At 39.0% G+C, this 17500-nt stretch overlaps 2 protein-coding genes across 4 annotated transcripts in view; one reads left to right on the top strand and one right to left on the bottom strand.

Moving 5' to 3' along the window:
* The window catches only part of LOC122268117 (protein O-linked-mannose beta-1,2-N-acetylglucosaminyltransferase 1), a 16510-nt gene extending 8201 nt beyond the window's left edge, over window positions 1-8309 (top strand). The window contains exons 7-17 of the mRNA XM_043038390.2: window positions 785-1010; window positions 1635-1768; window positions 2355-2440; window positions 3215-3397; window positions 4415-4549; window positions 4882-5083; window positions 5633-5832; window positions 6206-6305; window positions 6884-6955; window positions 7679-7788; window positions 8094-8309. Of these exons, the coding sequence (XP_042894324.2) occupies window positions 785-1010; window positions 1635-1768; window positions 2355-2440; window positions 3215-3397; window positions 4415-4549; window positions 4882-5083; window positions 5633-5832; window positions 6206-6305; window positions 6884-6955; window positions 7679-7788; window positions 8094-8211 (1566 nt within the window). The 3' untranslated portion in view covers window positions 8212-8309. The remainder of the gene's footprint in view (window positions 1-784; window positions 1011-1634; window positions 1769-2354; window positions 2441-3214; window positions 3398-4414; window positions 4550-4881; window positions 5084-5632; window positions 5833-6205; window positions 6306-6883; window positions 6956-7678; window positions 7789-8093) is intronic.
* Window positions 8310-8673: 364 nt separating this feature from the next.
* LOC122268156 (serine/arginine-rich splicing factor 5) overlaps window positions 8674-17500 on the bottom strand; it is a 17588-nt gene continuing 8761 nt past the window's right edge. For all 3 annotated transcript variants that reach the window (XM_043038446.2, XM_043038462.2, XM_043038454.2), the window contains 6 exons: window positions 16997-17066; window positions 13829-13902; window positions 12901-13074; window positions 12534-12617; window positions 12216-12389; window positions 8674-11755 (listed from right to left, as the gene is read on the bottom strand). In XM_043038446.2, the coding sequence (XP_042894380.1) occupies window positions 11653-11755; window positions 12216-12389; window positions 12534-12617; window positions 12901-13074; window positions 13829-13902; window positions 16997-17066 (679 nt within the window). In that variant the 3' untranslated portion in view covers window positions 8674-11652. The remainder of the gene's footprint in view (window positions 11756-12215; window positions 12390-12533; window positions 12618-12900; window positions 13075-13828; window positions 13903-16996; window positions 17067-17500) is intronic.

Here is a 17500-nt window from a genome sequence, read left to right as displayed (position 1 = left end):
ACTGATACTGAAGATAATAACAATAATGATAATAATAAGAATATGAATAACAGTAATAATAAGAGTAATGATACTAATAATAGTAGTAGTAGTAGTAGTAGTAATGATAATAATAATAATGATAATGATTATAACAATGATAACGATAATCCTAATGATAATAATGATACGCCTTATATAATTTAAGCAACCAAATGGCAAACAAAAGCAATAATTAGTCATGAATTACCAGTAAACATTGATCACAAAACAGACACACAAAAACATCGAATCATGATGTTAATTCGCCTATTTATAAGATCGAAACTAACATTAAAAAAAAAACAGATGATAAGAAAATTCTTTAACTTATAACAATTAACAAAAACTCAAAGAAAGATTAGATGATAAAGAATATAAATTAGTGTATTGCTCTATAAGACGATATTAAGAAGAGGCTGATAATTGGCTTATAAAAAGAACATTAAAGATTAGCAACACTTCTTTGCAGATCATTTTCATTACTCTCTTTCTATATTTCTATCTATATATATGTATATCTGTATATCTTAAAATCCCTCTCTCTCTCTTCCTTTCTTTCTTTCTTTCTTTCTCTCTCTCTTTCTTTATTTATTTCTCTCTCTCTCTCTTTCTCTCTCTTTCTCTTTCTTTCTCTCTCTCTCCCGCTCTCCCTCTCCCTCTCCCTCTCCCTCCCCTTCCCCCTCTCCCTCCCCCTCCTCCCATCTCTTTCCCCACACACTAACACCCCCCTCTCACCCCCCCTCCCCCTCTTACCCCCCACCAGGACGAGGCCAGCAAGGGTCTCACCTGGCGAGGCCGGAACAAGCTGCGAGAACTGGGCTCCCGGTGGTCGGAGAAACTCGCCTACCGGGACATGTGGGCGCTGGTCACTCGCAAGGGCGGTCTCAAGCTCGCCGAGACATACTCGAACGTGGCCACGGCGGACACGGGGTACGAGTGGGGCGGCCCGGTGTTCCTCAGGACGGATTTCGACCTCGAGGAGAAGGATGGTGAGTAAAGGGGGCGGGGGAGGGGAGTGGGAGGGGGGAAGGGAGGAGGAGGGGAAGGGGAGGGGGGGAAGGGGAGAGGGGAAGGGGAGGGGGAGAGGGGGAAGGGGAGGGGATGCAGGGGGAGGGGAGGGGGATATTTTTTGGGGGGGATGTTTGTTTATTCGTTGGTTGGTTCGTTGGTTCGTTCATTCAGTCAGTCATTTATTTCGGCCTACCATTATATGTATCTATATATATATGTGTGTGTGTAAGTATATATTTACATATATATACATGTACATATGTTTATATATACATATATATACATGTACATATGTTTATATATACATATATATATACATGTACATATGTATATATGTACATATATATACATAAATATAGTATATAGTATAAATATGTATACATATATATATGTGTGTGTGTGTGTGTGTGTGTTTTCTTGTGTCTATATGTCTATATGTATATATATGTATGTATATATGTATATATGTATATATGTATATATAGCTCCAAACAGCTAGAGAATGCAAGATGAAACCCAGACGCGAGCGAAAGGCATAATTAGAACCTAGAAAGCCAGACAACACACTTTTACGCCACAATTCCTTCTAAACGCCACCGCAGACGAGTGTTCGTGGCCGAGCAACGAGCGCAACGAGGCACGCCGGCTGTTCTGCCGCACCAACGACGGTTACGGGGCGATGTGCGACTGTGACGTCACTTCCTGGAAGGATGTCTTCTTCCAAGCTGACGAAAAGGTGATTATCTCCTCGCTTCGTGTCACTGGTGTTATTTTTATTTACTTTTGTTATTGTTGTGATTAGTGGTAGTGATAGTGGCTGTAGTAGGAGTAATAGTAGTAGTGGTGGTGTAGTTGTAGTAGTAGTATTTGTATTTGTTGTAGCAGCAGCAGAAGTAATGGTATTTTTTAGTAGTAGTAGTAATAGTGAAAGTAATGGAAGTTATGTCAGTAGTATTAGTATTAGTAGCAGTGGTGGTAGTATTAGTAATAGTAGTAGTAACAGCAGTAGCAGTAGTATTAGTGATAGCAGTAGTGGTAGCAGCAGTAGTAGTAGTAGTAGTATTAGCAATAGTAGTAGTGATAGCAGTAGTAGTAATAATAGCAGTAGTAGTATTAATAGCAGTAGCAGTAGTATTAGTGATAGCAGTAGTAGTAGTAACAGTTGTAGTAACAGCAGCAGTAATAGTAGTAGTAGTAGCAGTAGCAGCAGTATTTGTCTTAGTAACAACAATCACAGCAGCAGTAATATTCATCATGTAATAACAACAGAAGCAATGACAACGTTTCATTTCTGGACATTAATAAAACTTTTTCTTCCACAGTTGCACAAAAATCTGGCATCAAAGCAACTCTACAAGGACTTAGGAATCGCTGTTATGGCCACAGACCGACCTCACTATCTGTACAGGTATTTGCATCCCCGAAAAGTCCGGTCTTCTGTTGTTTTTTTATGACAATGTAGGTGTTTGGGTCGAGGTCGAAGGGGGGAGGGGGGTGTTCTAGGGAGAGTGAGAGTGAGTGAGTGAGAGTGTGAGTGTGAGAGTGAGTGTGAGTGTTAGTGAGAGTGAGAGTGAGAGTGAGAGTGAGAGTGAGAGTGTGAGAGTGAGAGTGAGTGTGAGTGTGAGAGTGAGTGTGAGTGTGAGTGTGAGTGTGAGTGTGAGTGTGAGTGTGAGAGTGAGTGAGTGAGAGTGAGAGTGAGAATGTGAGACTGAGTGTGAGTGTGAGAGTGAGAGTGAGAGTGAGTGTGAGTGTGAGTGTGAGAGAGAGTGTGAGTGTGATTGTGAGTGTGAGCGTGTGAGTGTGAGTGAGAGAGAGAGTGAGTAAGAGGGAGGAAGGGGTGGGGGGAGAGGGAGAAAGGGAGAAAGGGAGAAAGGGAGAAAGGGAAATGGAAAGGGAGAAAGAGAGAGAGAGAGAGACAGAGACAGAGACAGAGACAGAGAGAGAGAGAGAGAGAGAGAGAGAGAGAGAGAGAGAGAGAGAGAGAGAGAGAGAGAGAGAGAGAGAGAGAGAGAGAGAGAAATAGAAATAGAAATAGAAATAGAAAGAGAGCAAGAGAAACAGAGAAAGAGAAAGAGAAATAAAGAAAACATCCCACCATCGCCATCCACACCCACACACACCACCACCCTTCCGCCATCAGCCAAAAAACAACGCGCCATTTCACGCCGCCCTCTTTTCGCAGGACCCTGAAGTCCCTGTGGGAAGCCCCAGGACTCAATCGCGATAAAGTGGTAGTCTACGCAGACACGCACCACCAGGGGATCCTTGACGTGGCTAAACTCTTCGGCGTGCACTTGGTGGTGGCGAAACAGCAGGGGAATTCGTCCGCCATTTGCATTCGTCACAAGTTCCAGAGGATTCTTGGGTGAGTGTTTTTTTTTTTTTTTTTTTTTTTTTTTTGGGGGGGGGGTTATTTATTTTTGATTGTTTTGTTCTTGTGCTTTTGTGTTTTATACAGCTTTGTTCATTGAATTACCTTATATTTTATCTTTTAACCTTATTTTTTTTCTTAATGTGTTTATTTTAGGATTTAGTTAACTGCTTACTTTGGGATTTAGTTAACTGTTTATTTTGTTTTATTTTTTCTAGCTTCATCTAGCATCTTTCATTTTTTACTTACTGATAATAATGATTAATTAATTGATATAGCATGAAAAATACTTTTTATCATTTAACTATCGTCCATCATTTATCAACCATTTTATTCCTCTTTTTATGACACAAAAATAAAAATATAGACTAATCTTCCCTTATATCGTTCATTATTATTATCATCTCTTTTACTATCACCTATTTTAATTTCTGTTGGCTCTCTTTCGCCCACAGTGACCTGATATTTCCCAGCACTAAAACAAGGTCAAATATTCTTTAGGTTCGCCGTTTTTTATCATTTATTTCATATATTTTTTATTTGTTTATTTCTTTATATTGTTGGCTTTCAATCACTAAGAAATCTTCAATAACTTCAGGACGAACAATGATCATCTTTTGTCTGTCATTTCAGTCTTTTTCATCCCTTATTTTGTTTTATTCATTATTATCATTGTCATTATTATTTTTGTTATTGTTATTATCATTGCTATTACCATTATTATTATTATTATTATTATTTTCATGATCATTATCATTATTATCATTATTATGATTATCATCATTATCATTATCATCATTATTATTATTATTATCATTATCATTACTATTATCACTATTATCATTTTCATTATTATTATTACTATTACTATCACTATCACTATAGCCACCACTACTACCACCACCACTTACACCACCACTACCACCACCACCACCACCACTACCACCATCACTACCACCATCACTATTCATCATTACTCTTTCTTATCTCTATATTATCTCTCACCTCCAGAGACCTGATGATGGCAAAGTTCCCCAAGGGCACGGTGCCCAAGGAAGGGACTCCGGAGGACAACGTGCCTCCCTTCTCGTGCTCCAGTATTCTGCTCCTTGAGGATGACCTCGAGGTGTCCGTTGATATCTTCAAGTGAGTGGTGTTTGTGTCTTTCGTTCTGTTTTTTTTTCGAAATGTTTTGTTTGGTTGGTTGTTTGTTTGTTTTTATTCGAGATTTTTTTTGCTTGATTTGTTTATGTCACTTTTTTTACGATCTATTTATTCACACACACACACACACACACACATACACACACACACACACACACGTACCCCCCCCCCCCACACACACACAAATTTAAAATAATAATAAAGAATCAAAAAAATTAAAAATCCGACCACACACTCGAAAAAAAATCATCTACCTCTCCCTCCATCACTCACGTTTTCAACCTCCCTCCCCCTCCCTCCCCCCTCTCCCCCAGATACCTCCACGCCGTCACCCCCCTCATGGACAGAGACCCAACCATACTGGGCATCAGTGCCTTCAACTTCTACGGTTATCGTGACGTGGCCAATAACCTGACGCAGCTCTACAGGACGAATCAGGTCAACAACCTCGCCCTCTATCTGACCTCGAGGATTGTGCACGAGGAACTGGCGCCGAAGTGGCTGCCGGTGGATAGCGTGAGTCTTTTGTTTTGTTTTTTTACTGAGTTCGTTTGTTTATTCTTTGGTCTATTTCTGACTTTTTCTTCCTTGATCTCTCTTTTTTTTTATCTTTCTGTCTCTCTCTCTCACTCTTTGTCTGTCTGTCTGTCTGTCTGTCTCTCTCTCTCTCTCTCTCTCTCTCTCTCTCTCTCTCTCTCTCTCTCTCTCTCTCTCTCTCTCTCTCTCTCTCTCTCTCTCTCTCTCTCTCTCTCTCTCTCTCTCTCTCTCTCTCTCTCTCTCTCTCTCTCTCTCTCTCTCTCTCTCTCTCTCTCTTCATTTACATGGTATCATTCTGTTAATCTCATTCCTTGATTTTTTATCCTGACAATTATTTTCTTATCTCTTTTTTGTTGTGATCATATTATTCTCTCATCCCCTTTACTGTAAAAATAATTAAAATAACGACAAGAAAGAACCTAATAATCAATAAAACACAACTACGAAATGTACAGCATCTTAACAGACAAACACAAATCTCTTTATTTAAACCCGTCTCCCTCCCCCCTCCCTCTCTCCCTCCCACAGACACGCGAATGGTTCCGGTCCCTCATAGACATCATGGAGGAGAAACCCGAAAGTGCCATCGTCTACCCGGAAGTGCCCCGTGCCCGCCATCGAGCCTATCGCGGCGCCACCATCAACGGCGGAATTCAGTATAACCTTTTCCGCGACCACGTGTTGGCGCTCACCACCGACTACCGGTTTGAGGAAGAAGAGATCGCGAGGTTAGATTTTTTTTTCTTCTTCTTCTTTTTAGATCGCTTGATGGATATATATTTTTTTTCTTCCTTCCTTTTTTTCTTTTCGGTATTTTCTTAATTCTTTTTGTTTTTGTTTTTCTTCATGGTAATGGTGGGTGCTGATGGCTTTGGTGAAAATAATGATAGAAATTGTAATAATAGTAATGATATGATGTTTACCATTAAAAATCACACACACACACACACACACACACACACACACACACACACACAAACACAAACACACACACACACACACAAACAAACAAACAAACAAACACACACACACACACACACACACACTCGTTTCGTCCAACCACCATCATGTATATCCACCATTTTTCTCTCTCCTTTTCAGATTAGAATTGTCCCAATATGAGGCATGGCTCGAAAGCACACTGAAAGCATCCACTGTCAGTTCCTTTGACTTTTGCAAGCATGACTTCGCATATGGTCACGTGAGTTTTTGTCGTTTTTTTCGTTGTTGTTTTTCCTTTGTTTTTCTTATTGTTGTCTCGATTGTTTGGCTGTGTACGTGGTTTGTTTGTTGTTTGTTTGTTTTTTTGGCCGCGGTGTTTTTGGTTTTTCTTGCCGCGGTGTTTTTTGTTTTTTCTTATGATTTTGTTGATTTTTTTTTACGCAAAGGAAACGCGATTATCAATGATTCAGGTGCTTTCTTTATTGCAGAGAGAGAGAGAGAGAATTAGAGAAAAGAGTGTGTGAGGAGAGATGTGTGTGTGTGTGTGAGAGAGAGAGAGAGAGTGAGTGGAGTGAGAGAGAGGAGAGAGGGGAGAGAGGTGAGAGAGAGAGAGAAGAGAGATGAGAGAGAGAGAGAGAGAGAGAGAGAGAGAGAGAGAGAGAGAGAGAGAGAGAGAGAGAGAGAGAGACAGGCAGACTGTGAGAGAGAGAGAGAGAAAGAGAAAGAGAAAGAGAAAGAGAAAGGGAAAGAGAGAGAAAGAGAAATAAATAAATTTGCCATACCACCATAGTGTGTGTTACATGTACTTTACGTTTTGTTCCCCTTTTCTCTCCACAGAATCCAGTGGTTATGTTCGTCAACTATAACAACAGCAAAGGCGGAGACACCGACTGGAAATATACAATGAGGGTGAGAATTTCAGTGATTTAATTAATTACGGTCATATCAACGAATAGTTTTCAACATTATCAATGTTATTAGTCTCGTTATATCAACGTGAGGTCTCATAATGATAGTCATGATTTTGCAATATTCCACTGAGCTATATTATGTACCTATCTACGGGAGAAAGGTGTATTGGATAACTTATTTTAACTGTAATGTTCATAAATTTCGAATGAAACATCTAAATTAACGATTCTAATGAAATACGTAAGGGCATTAATATGAGGGTAGGACATGTGATCATTTAATTTCCTGGCAGAATATATGAAAGGATTATCATTGATCTAAATCAATTCTTCGTTTCCTTTAAAATTATGACCCACAATACTGAATCACAGTGCCTTTCTTACACCGTTTGAAGATCAAAGGCACTTATTCACAATTTCACTTTAAATAAACGTGGTATTAGCAATTGAAATGAATTCCCTAGACTCCTTTTCCCTCTAAATATGCTGAACAGAAACTCCAAACCTTGAGAAATCTTTTTGTACCACTATATAAATGCAACCAGAATAATTAAAAACTTAATAACTTACCCCATCTTCCCCTGAATAAACAACATACTGACAATTAATCTGAACCCCTTCCCCCCTGTAAATAAACAACAAAATTAAACTCTAAAGTCCCTTTCCTTTTGACGACAACATCAACAATAACCCTGAGTCAAACACACCTCTTCCCCTACAGTGTCTTAAGACCTGGGACATCTATGTGGAAGCTGGCTGGAAGGATGTGTGGCAGTTCCACTATCATGGCCACTTACTGAGTATTGTGGCTTATCCTACATCTTCCTTTAGGTGAGTTAATAGTTTGACTACTTCTCTGACTGTTTGATTAGGTGTGAATTAAGGGAGTTTTTTTTACTTGAGGCTTGTTATTTCAGGACTGATCTTTTTCGCTATTTTTTTTCTGATTTTGGGTGTGTTCTATGTGTAATTATTGATTTTTTTTTTTATTAAAAATGTTTGTTTTATCCATTGCTTATTTGCACATAGCTGTATAATATATTTTGTCATCCTGTCTTATTTATTAGTAGCATATACTTCAAATCACTATAATCAAACACTCATAAATAATTTTCTATTTTTACTTAATATTCCAGCAATCTGAAGCCTGACACCTACAATTTCATGACTGCCCCTCCCACAACCACAACCTCCACAACCTCCGAACCAACACCTACCAGCTCGGCTTCGTCAAAAGCACCGTCAGCTAGCTAGGGCCCGTCTTCCATACTGTTACAGTATTTGTAAAAAAAAAATAGAATATTGTGGTAGGTATCTTAACATAGACTCGGCTAATAAAAGATAGAATAGAGTGATCGTGTTTTCTTTGTGGATTCCTCTGGGAATTTTCCGAGGCTGACAACTGAAAGGGATGGTCATTCTGATGGTCAAGATTTCCCTAGAATTACTAAAAGTCAGACCTTCTTAAGGAAGAACAGACTTGACATCTTCAGTTGTCATTCTTACTTTTTAAAATGCTAGATTGCATACATGTGAACTATCATGCATTTAAAATGAAGCAAATCTGCTATGGTACGTAGTTTATAAAGACCTGGCCATTTATGTATATTATTGTAATTTCTATGATGAAAGAGTCATGTAAGATGAGTGAGTATTGTCTTCACACAAAGCATAAAAAAATATAGCTAGTAAGAGGATTTCAATGAAACAGCAAACTGAATAAACTCATGTATTTCAGAGTATTTTCTTTGTTTATGGAAACAAGATTGGATCACTATTTTCCTTTCATAGAAAAAGGAAATACAACAATGAAAAAAATATGAAATATAACAGCCAATGAGAAGAAGTCCATATAATAATGGTGAAATGTTGAAGCACCATAATCTCTATTCAGAACTAGAGGAATTTTTTCCTTTTTGGTATCCTAACAAAACGATAATTATTTTTTAACATTTCTAAACATTCGTTTTTGGTATTTATAAAGACAAAAGTTGCATTTTTATTTTCCGATTTCAATAACTTGCTAGCATGCAGTGACTCTGAAAACTAGCATTTTATTATAGGAAGACCATGTATATTTAAAGAAATATACATGCACTGGTACATACAAATGGACATGCATATACATGTACGCAGACACACCGAAGTGCACAACACACCAAAAATATACAATCACATAAGAATACTTATCCTCACTCTCACACGCCACACATTTGCACTCTTACAAAAGTCACTTTCAAAACCCTGCATCTAGTCCACATAAACTAGCTCAGTTTGGCTCTCTTGACACTAAATATATAAAATTCAACAGTTACAGAGGGTGTACTAGGATGTTCTTGACCCTTGGCTATTTACAGGCAGATATTTGGAAGCATTCGCTTAACCTGACGTTACGTAAGACATTGAGGTAACAACCAACCGGAGGATTGTCCATAGACGCTCACCAACAGAGGGGGACAGCTTCATCAACACCGCTCTGTCACTAACACCCCGCGAAAACTTGCGCATCTGCAGCAAAACACTTGAACTTAAGCCAAACATTCTGCATCTACAGGAAATGCATACACATACTTACACATTCATAATCTTAAAGGGATGGTGTCGGTAGCCAGACACACTCACCGAAGAAAACTTACCCTTTCTCTACCCTCACCATCAACCCTTTCTCTGAAACCCGGTCATCTTCTATATAAAATGCACATCTGTCAAATAACACCTTCCTTTAACAACAACAACAGTGAACAACTTCCTAGAGAATTCCATTAGCTCTTTTCCGTATAACAATAAAAATAATGACATACTTTGACAATAGAAAATACGTTCCTACTTGTCTCCGCAGATCACAATGCTTCCAGATTTTACGTAACCGTCCGCGACCTCAGACAGGACATTAAGCCTACCATCTTCGTCGTTTCTTTGTGGTTTCATAATGTATGTACATAATTTCCAAACACTAAAAGCATCCTACTACCTTAACTATTTACAAATTTGCATCTTCTACCATAAAGCCTAATTTTTTGGTGTGCATGTGTTCCTTTTTGTTTGTTTGTTTGTTTATTTGTGGCTGTGCTCTTTTTGTGTCTTCTTTTCCTTTGAAGTTGGTGTGTATGTGAAAGAAAGAGCAAGATTAAGATAAATGGGGAGATATATAGATAATAGAGAAAATGGGGATAGGGAGGGAGAGGAAGAGAGGAGGGAAGGGGAGAAAAGGAGGGAGGGAGGGATGGAAGGGGGGAGTGGGAGAGGGGAAGGGGGATAGAGAGGGAAAGGAGGGAGAGAGAGAGAGAGAGAGAGAGAGAGAGAGAGAGAGAGAGAGAGAGAGAGAGAGAGAGAGAGAGAGAGAGAGAGAGAGAGAGAGAGAGAGAGAGAGAGAGAGAAAAAACATATGCATATGATGACCTACTTTTCCCTAAGTATAAAAATTCAAAATCTGTGTAAATGACATCACACTATGTATAACACCACAGAACTTCAGAAGCACACACACCTAGACCAATAATTCAAGGAAAACTATACAGTACAACCTATAAGCACTTTAGCCCTTCTTGTATGGAAAGAATACATTCTCCTTCACTCTTTTCTCTCCCTATATTCACCAAATACATAAATAAACAGCTGTCGAATGCGTAACTCCATCCCCCTAAAAAGAAAGAGGAACAGGGAGAATTAAAAAAAAGAATAGTTCTAATAACAAATACAGAGTATGGAGAGAAGGACAAAAAGGAAGGAAGGAAGGAAGGAAGGAAGGAAGGAAGGAAGGAAGGAAGGAATAGAAAGAGAGAGAAAGAGAGAGAAAGAAAGAGAAAGAGAGAGAGAGAGAGAGAGAGAGAGAGAGAGAGAGAGAGAGAGAGAGAGAGAGAGAGAGAGAGAGAGAGAGAGAGAGAGAGAAAGAGAAAGAAAGAGAAAGAGAAAGAAAGAGAAAGAGAAAGAGAGAGAAAGAGAGAGAAAGAGAAAGAAAGAGAAAGAGAAAGAAAGAGAAAGAGAGAGAAAGAAAAAGAAAGAGAAAGAGAAAGAAAAAGAAAGAGAAAGAAAAAGAAAGAGAATGAAAAAGAAACAGAAAGAAAAAGAAAGAGAGAAAAGAAAGAAATTACAAAAGCTACAACCTGCATCTCTCCCCAACATTACAGGCAGATAATTGAATAGGTTCCTCTTTGTGTGTGAGGAAGTTTGACACTATAATGGTTAAGTTCAGGTACTAGTGTTTACTCAAGTATCATTTCTCTTTTAATGTCATTTTCCTATTTTAACTAGAATACTTCTCTGTTAACACTCCACTTTTGGTAAATGTGACAAAGAAAATGTTACAAAAGAAAAGACTTAAAAAAAAAGGGCAAAAACAAAAAAAACACTCATTGCACAACTGTTAACAACCCAAAACACAAACCATGTACATGGCACCACTGTTGATTATTCACATCCACTGATTCTTGTATTGATCATTGATCACCATCACCTCACAATGCATGCTCCTTGCGAGATGAATTCCTCAAATAAGCTGAGAACCTTCCCCTCTTCTTTCAACAACACAGCGGATGTCCCAGACTCTTGTATATCCGCCAAGTGTAACTCTAAGTACCTCTTGAACCCTCTCCCTCCCCACCCTTCTCATCCCTACAAGATAGCTTGGAAATTCTTGCTGTGTTTGGTATAGTAAAAAATATATCAGAATATTCGACTAGCCCACTCTGCTGTTCCTCAGTGTTCGTCCATCGCTTCCTCTTCTCTAGGGCTGTTGGAGAGGGAGCGGCTCATTGACTCCGCTTTGCTGGGTGACTTACTGCGGTGCAGCGACTGAGACCTGAGGGAAGAGGAGAAGAGGGAGAAGGATGATAAAACATGAAATGTGTATCAGTAACAAAGAAAGGAAAAGCAACAAGATTTCAGACCATGGGAGGAGGATGGCAAAAGCTGAAGTGGCACAAGGTGTGGGTGGAAAATCTATCAGTCAAAGGGGCTAACACTGAGGAAGGCACATTGCTGCATCAAAGCCAACCACCAGGCAGGCAGTTGGCAATGGACATAATTGCAATGAGAACTGCCACTAGGGTCTCTAGAGTCTTTGACAGGATAGCAACATCATCAACAAAGAGACAGAGACAGAGAGCAGAGAGACATAGACAGAGAGCAGAGAGACATAGATAAAGAGCAGAGAGAGCAGAGAGAGACAGACAGAGGCAGAGAGACTGAGACAGACACAGAGAGACAAAGGGACAGACACAGACAGAATGAGAGACAAACACATATAGAAAGCATGCTACCTGGACTTTGACTTTTCCTTGGAGTGCGAGCGTGACCTGGACCTTGATCTGGATCTAGTGGGTGACCTGGACCGCGACCTGGACCGCGACCTAGACTGCGATCTTGATCTGGACTTGGATCGGGAATGTGACTTAGATCGAGACTTGGAGTGGGACTTCCTGTTGCGCTTGTCTCTGGAATGTTATTAAGCCTATTATTAACAAAACAAAAAGTGACCACTCGGAAATCAAGTTTCTGTACAAATGTCGCTGAAAGGACAATTTTTCACAGATATAATTTACAGATTTATTGAATTATGGAAAATCTGCATGCCTCACCTCGAGCGCGACCTGGAGCGTGAAGGTGAATGTGACTTTGAGCGTGAATGGGAGCGTGATCTAGAATGGCTTCTTGACCTTGACCTGAAAGCGGAAAAAAGGTCAAGATATTAAATGTGAAAAAGGTCTGAGAAGCTATTTCTATACACAATATTGCAAAATCATTTACACACACACACACACACACACACACACACACACACACACACACACACACACACACACACACACACACACACATACACACACATTTCTCTCTCTCTCTCTCTCTCTCTCTCTCTCTCTCTCTCTCTCTCTCTCTCTCTCTCTCTCTCTCTCTCTCTCTCTCTCTCTCTCTCTCCCCCCTTATACAGGAAAACATCTTCACCTAGAGCGTGAGCGGGACCTAGAGCGCGATCGCGAGGATGAGCGCGAGTGGGACCTGCGTGACCGCCGGGAGTTATAGTCGTTGATGAGGCGGATGCGTCGGCCGTGGAGCTCCTTCCCATCCAGCTTCTCCAGGGCACCCTTCATGTCGGCATATGTGGCGAATTCCACTACCCTGAGGAGGATGAGGAGGGAGGGAGGGAGGGAGGGAGAAGAGAATTAGTGTCTGGCTCTTGAAGTTTTTTTTGTTTTTTTTTAATCAGTGCAATCTTAAAAAACAAAGTGGTTGTAATATACACCTAAATTTCCTATGGCATCATTTCTAAAAAGGTAGTTTATTCTAATGTAGTTCAAAAAAAAAAAAAAAAAAAAAAAAAAAATCCATCAAATACATAGTTGGAAAAATTAGACACAATCAGAATTTAAAATAAAAAGAAAAAATGTTTCCAGTCAGGTGTGCTTCCCATGCATATCTTTATTGAAGGTGCAACAAAACTATCTAAAATTTTACTGGTTTCATAAACAAAAATACATGAACTAAGAAGACCCATGCATGAAGGAAAAATTAAAATCTATCAGCCCCCTAGAAAAAAAGGGGGCCTCATAGTGAGTCCAAAGGAGGTTGTTAGTCTAGCATCTCAAAAGGAGAATATTGAACTGAGAAGTTTTCATCAGAAAACAGTGACCTCTCCAAGCCGGTATTCTGGCTTAGGATGGTAAGACACTTTCAGACTAAGGGAAATTCCAACTTACTGTAACAATGCACAGCATATCAGATTCAAGGGATTAAATAGAAAAAAAAGACAAAATCTATCTATAGAAAAAGACAAAATATATATATATAGAACAAAACCACATCAACAATGCTGACAACATACGCAAACGCAAACAAACACACAAACAGACTAACACAAAAAAGAGTAACTCACCCTTCATTTCTGCGGTGTTTGTGCGCGTCTGCATAGGTGACTTCCCCCGCTTGTCGCATGAAATCTTTGAGGTCCTGTTAACGCAATGACTTCATTAGACTCCTGAGAAACAATTACCATTTACAATGTGATTTTTACATTATTTTCCTAACAAGACATCCTTGACTGAAGAGATGCATATCACAGACTCACGTAGGAGATTAAGAAGCTATTACAATTAATAAAAACAAAACAAAACACAAGGCAACAAAATTAGAGAAAAAAACAGAAACTACTGAACTGGTAACGTTACTTGAAGGAAACGTAAAAAGGCTAAAAGAAACAAAAAACGAAAAATAAAAGCATCACTACCAGAATATAAAGAAGATAAGATTAAACAAGATGAAAAAAAAAGAAAGAGAAAAAAAAAGAACTCCAGTAACTTGTGAATTTAGAAAGAAAGATTAAGAAAGCAATTCAAGAGGGGAATGTAGAAAATCATCAATTCTTGAGCTAAATGTGAGCTGCTTACTTTTTCTAATAGTTTTATTTTTTTATATAGAGCGATAAAAAGGCCACTGCATTTGGATTAGTGAAGAGTGTTTTCAATGCTCCCTTTAGACCTACTTATGCTCCTGAAATGGGAAATGAAAAAAAAGACGAAGAAAAAAAGACAGAATAAGGAAACTACAAAGAAAAAGGATATTCATATACATATATAAATATACATATATAGATATATATATATGTAATAGAAAGAAACACCACAGAAGAAAAAAAATCATTTAAATGTGATGATAATGAGCAAAAGAGATGACTCTTTTTTCACCAATCAATACTAGACTGACATTTAAGAAGAAAGAAAGAAAGAAAAAGAGTTTTGTTCTCACAGAATTTCCAAAATCTAGAAAATGCTACAAACATTAATAGGCCAATTCAGTGCAGTGGTCCGATGGGTTTTAGGCACCCTGATTTACCTGTCCTGGTTTTGGGGCAATCAGTAAGTCAAGGGAAATGCGGAGTCGCGACTCAACCTCACGAGGTCTTGCCTGCCCCCTCGAGCGCGAGGCCGACCTCCGTCAGCATCAGGCCAACATCTGCCAGCATCTCTGCCGGCAACTCGGGGCCCCCATGAGCTAAGGGGGCCAGCACCTGCACCACCTTCACCATCACTTTCACCTTCATAATCACCATCATCATCATCATCATCCCTATGCTGTGACCAAGCCCTGGCAGAGGGATGGGGGAAGGAGACGGGGAGGAAGAGTGGGAGGAAGGAAGGGGAGGTGGGGAAGAGGATGGAGAAGAGGGTGTTCCTCCCCCCCACACAAACCCAGCCATCCCCCCTCCATCAAAGCCACGGATGTCTCTCAGACGATGCGCAGAGCGGTTACAACGGGCCCACACCCATATCGTGCAGGAAGAGGTCCCTCATCATCCTCATCCTCCAGATCCTCATCATCCTCCAGATCCTCATCCTCACCATCACCATCACCATCATCATCACCGTCAAGGAACAACCCTCATTTTGCGCGGCCAGGCAACGAAAGGCTGGCGGGCTCAGGCTGGCATGAGTGTTCGCTCGTTCGCTCTCCCACGCACTCACAGGACGGTCCTGGGGTCTGTTCGAGGGTCTTTCCGAGGGTCAGTCCGGCCAGCACGACACAGCTCGTCCTTCCTTCCTCCCTCCTCATTCCTCAAGCTACGACTTCGCGTTCACGCTCTCTCTCTCTTACGTTGTCTTAAAAAAGACATTTTTTTATGATTAAGCAGCATCTTTATAGGGCTACTAAGAGTGTTTTTTTTTTTTTTTTTTTTTTTTTTGTCTTATATCATCTTTTTTTTTTTTTTTTTTTAATCAGCCCAACTGATGCAAAAACCATTGGCTGCAAACTTTTTTTTTTCTTGCAATATCAAATTACTTCTGAATGACTACAAAAAGAACAAAACTACTGCTCCCCTTTCCTAAATGTCTCAAGAATCTTTATCGTTAACCACATGTATTTCCTCTACATTATTCCTATATCCAGCACAAGATTCTTGAACTATAATGAAAGTCTTGAAAAAAAAAAAGCATAAAAAAATAAAAGTCACGAAAACATGATTATTATTTTTTTTCCATGATTATTATCCTTATCATTCATTCTTTTGTTATTAGATAAATTACTCAAATGTGTATATATATGATCTATAAAGGTAACGTGTAACTTATGAAAAAAAAAAAAAAATCTGACAAAATGAAGGAAGCTCTTACTACAGAAACAAAATTCATGTTTATGCATAAAATTTAACATAAAGCATATATAAAAGAAAGGATTCTCTAATAGTGTGTCATCTTGTACATTATAATCATGATTTCTTGACAAAATGAAGAGAAAAAGAGAAAAAGAAAACCTAAGCTTACAACTCAATGAAAATTCAAATTAAATCAAGAAAAAATTACACTGAAAATCAATAATTCTCAAAATCAAAATTCATTAAAAAAATCTAAGAAAAATATGAAAATTTACTTTAAAACAAAAAACAAAAAAACTACAAAAAATTAGGAAAACTCTAAGCCTAGAATCTTAAATCTCAAGAAAAATAAAAAAAGGTTCTACAACCTCAGTCTCCTCTTCCACAAAATTATATTTCGTCTCAATTGAAAAGTTTGCAGCCATTCAAAAAACAAAAAGGGATGTATAAAAATTAAGAAAGAAAACACACACTAACAATAATAATCATGATAACAATGATAACCATATTACAAAAGAAAAAGAAAAAAAAGTGAAAAAAAATAAAAATAAATAAAACCTACCTGACCATGCCAGTGCAAGAACACCTGTGCAATACACCTGCTCTCCCCACAAAGGCACAAAGTTGAATGCAAAGACGTAAAGGAACTGGGCAGCAGTGAGAGGCAGTTTCCTGAGTGGCACAGTCAACACCCCAAAAGTTGGACTCTTTCTCTCTATTCTTTCTTTTTCTTTTTAGCTCACTCTCTCTCACACTCACTCACTCACTCACTCTCTCTCTCTCTCTCTCTCTCTCTCTCTCTCTCTCTCTCTCTCTCTCTCTCTCTCTCTCATCTTTTTTTCTCGTTTTATCTCAATTTCAACTCTCTCTCTCTCTCTCTCTCTCTCTCTCTCTCTCTCTCTCTCTCTCTCTCTCTCAATCTTGACATCCTACTCAATCCTCCAATAAACCCACCTGCCACGACACTCGGCTGGAAAGATTCTCGACGACTAGCCTGTAGTCTGTTCTCGTAGGGAGCCCATACCTGCAAAGGTGCAAACCATTACTGCGGTGAAAGAAGATACAGGTGATCGTAAAAAAAAAAAAAAAAAAAAAAACAATGAACCGGAAATGGATTGAATATATCATAAAATTTTATTAAATCATAAAGTACTTAGGGAAAGTAATCACAAATAACAAAGAAAAAATATGATCATAAAAAATCTAAATTCATGAAGGAAACTATCCTACTTTGGTGTAAGAAACAAAAGTTTTATCCTTTTATAATTCTCATCATGTGTAATAAACACTTCTAGGGAGGGAAAGAAAGAGTGAGAGAGAAAGGAAAGGAAAGGAAAAAGAGAGAGAGAGAGAGAGAGAGAGAGAGAGAGAGAGAGAGAGAGAGAGAGAGAGAGAGAGAGAGAGAGAGAGAGAGAAAGGAAGAGAGAGAGAAGGGAAGAGAGAGAGAAAGGAAGAGAG

The sequence above is a fragment of the Penaeus japonicus genome, unplaced genomic scaffold (assembly GCF_977035675.1).
Source record: "Penaeus japonicus unplaced genomic scaffold, GWHDUDI00000001_assembly GWHDUDI00000004, whole genome shotgun sequence".
Lineage (NCBI taxonomy): Eukaryota > Metazoa > Arthropoda > Malacostraca > Decapoda > Penaeidae > Penaeus > Penaeus japonicus.
Note: the sequence above shows the minus strand (reverse complement) of the source record. Positions and strands in the feature narration are given on the sequence as shown.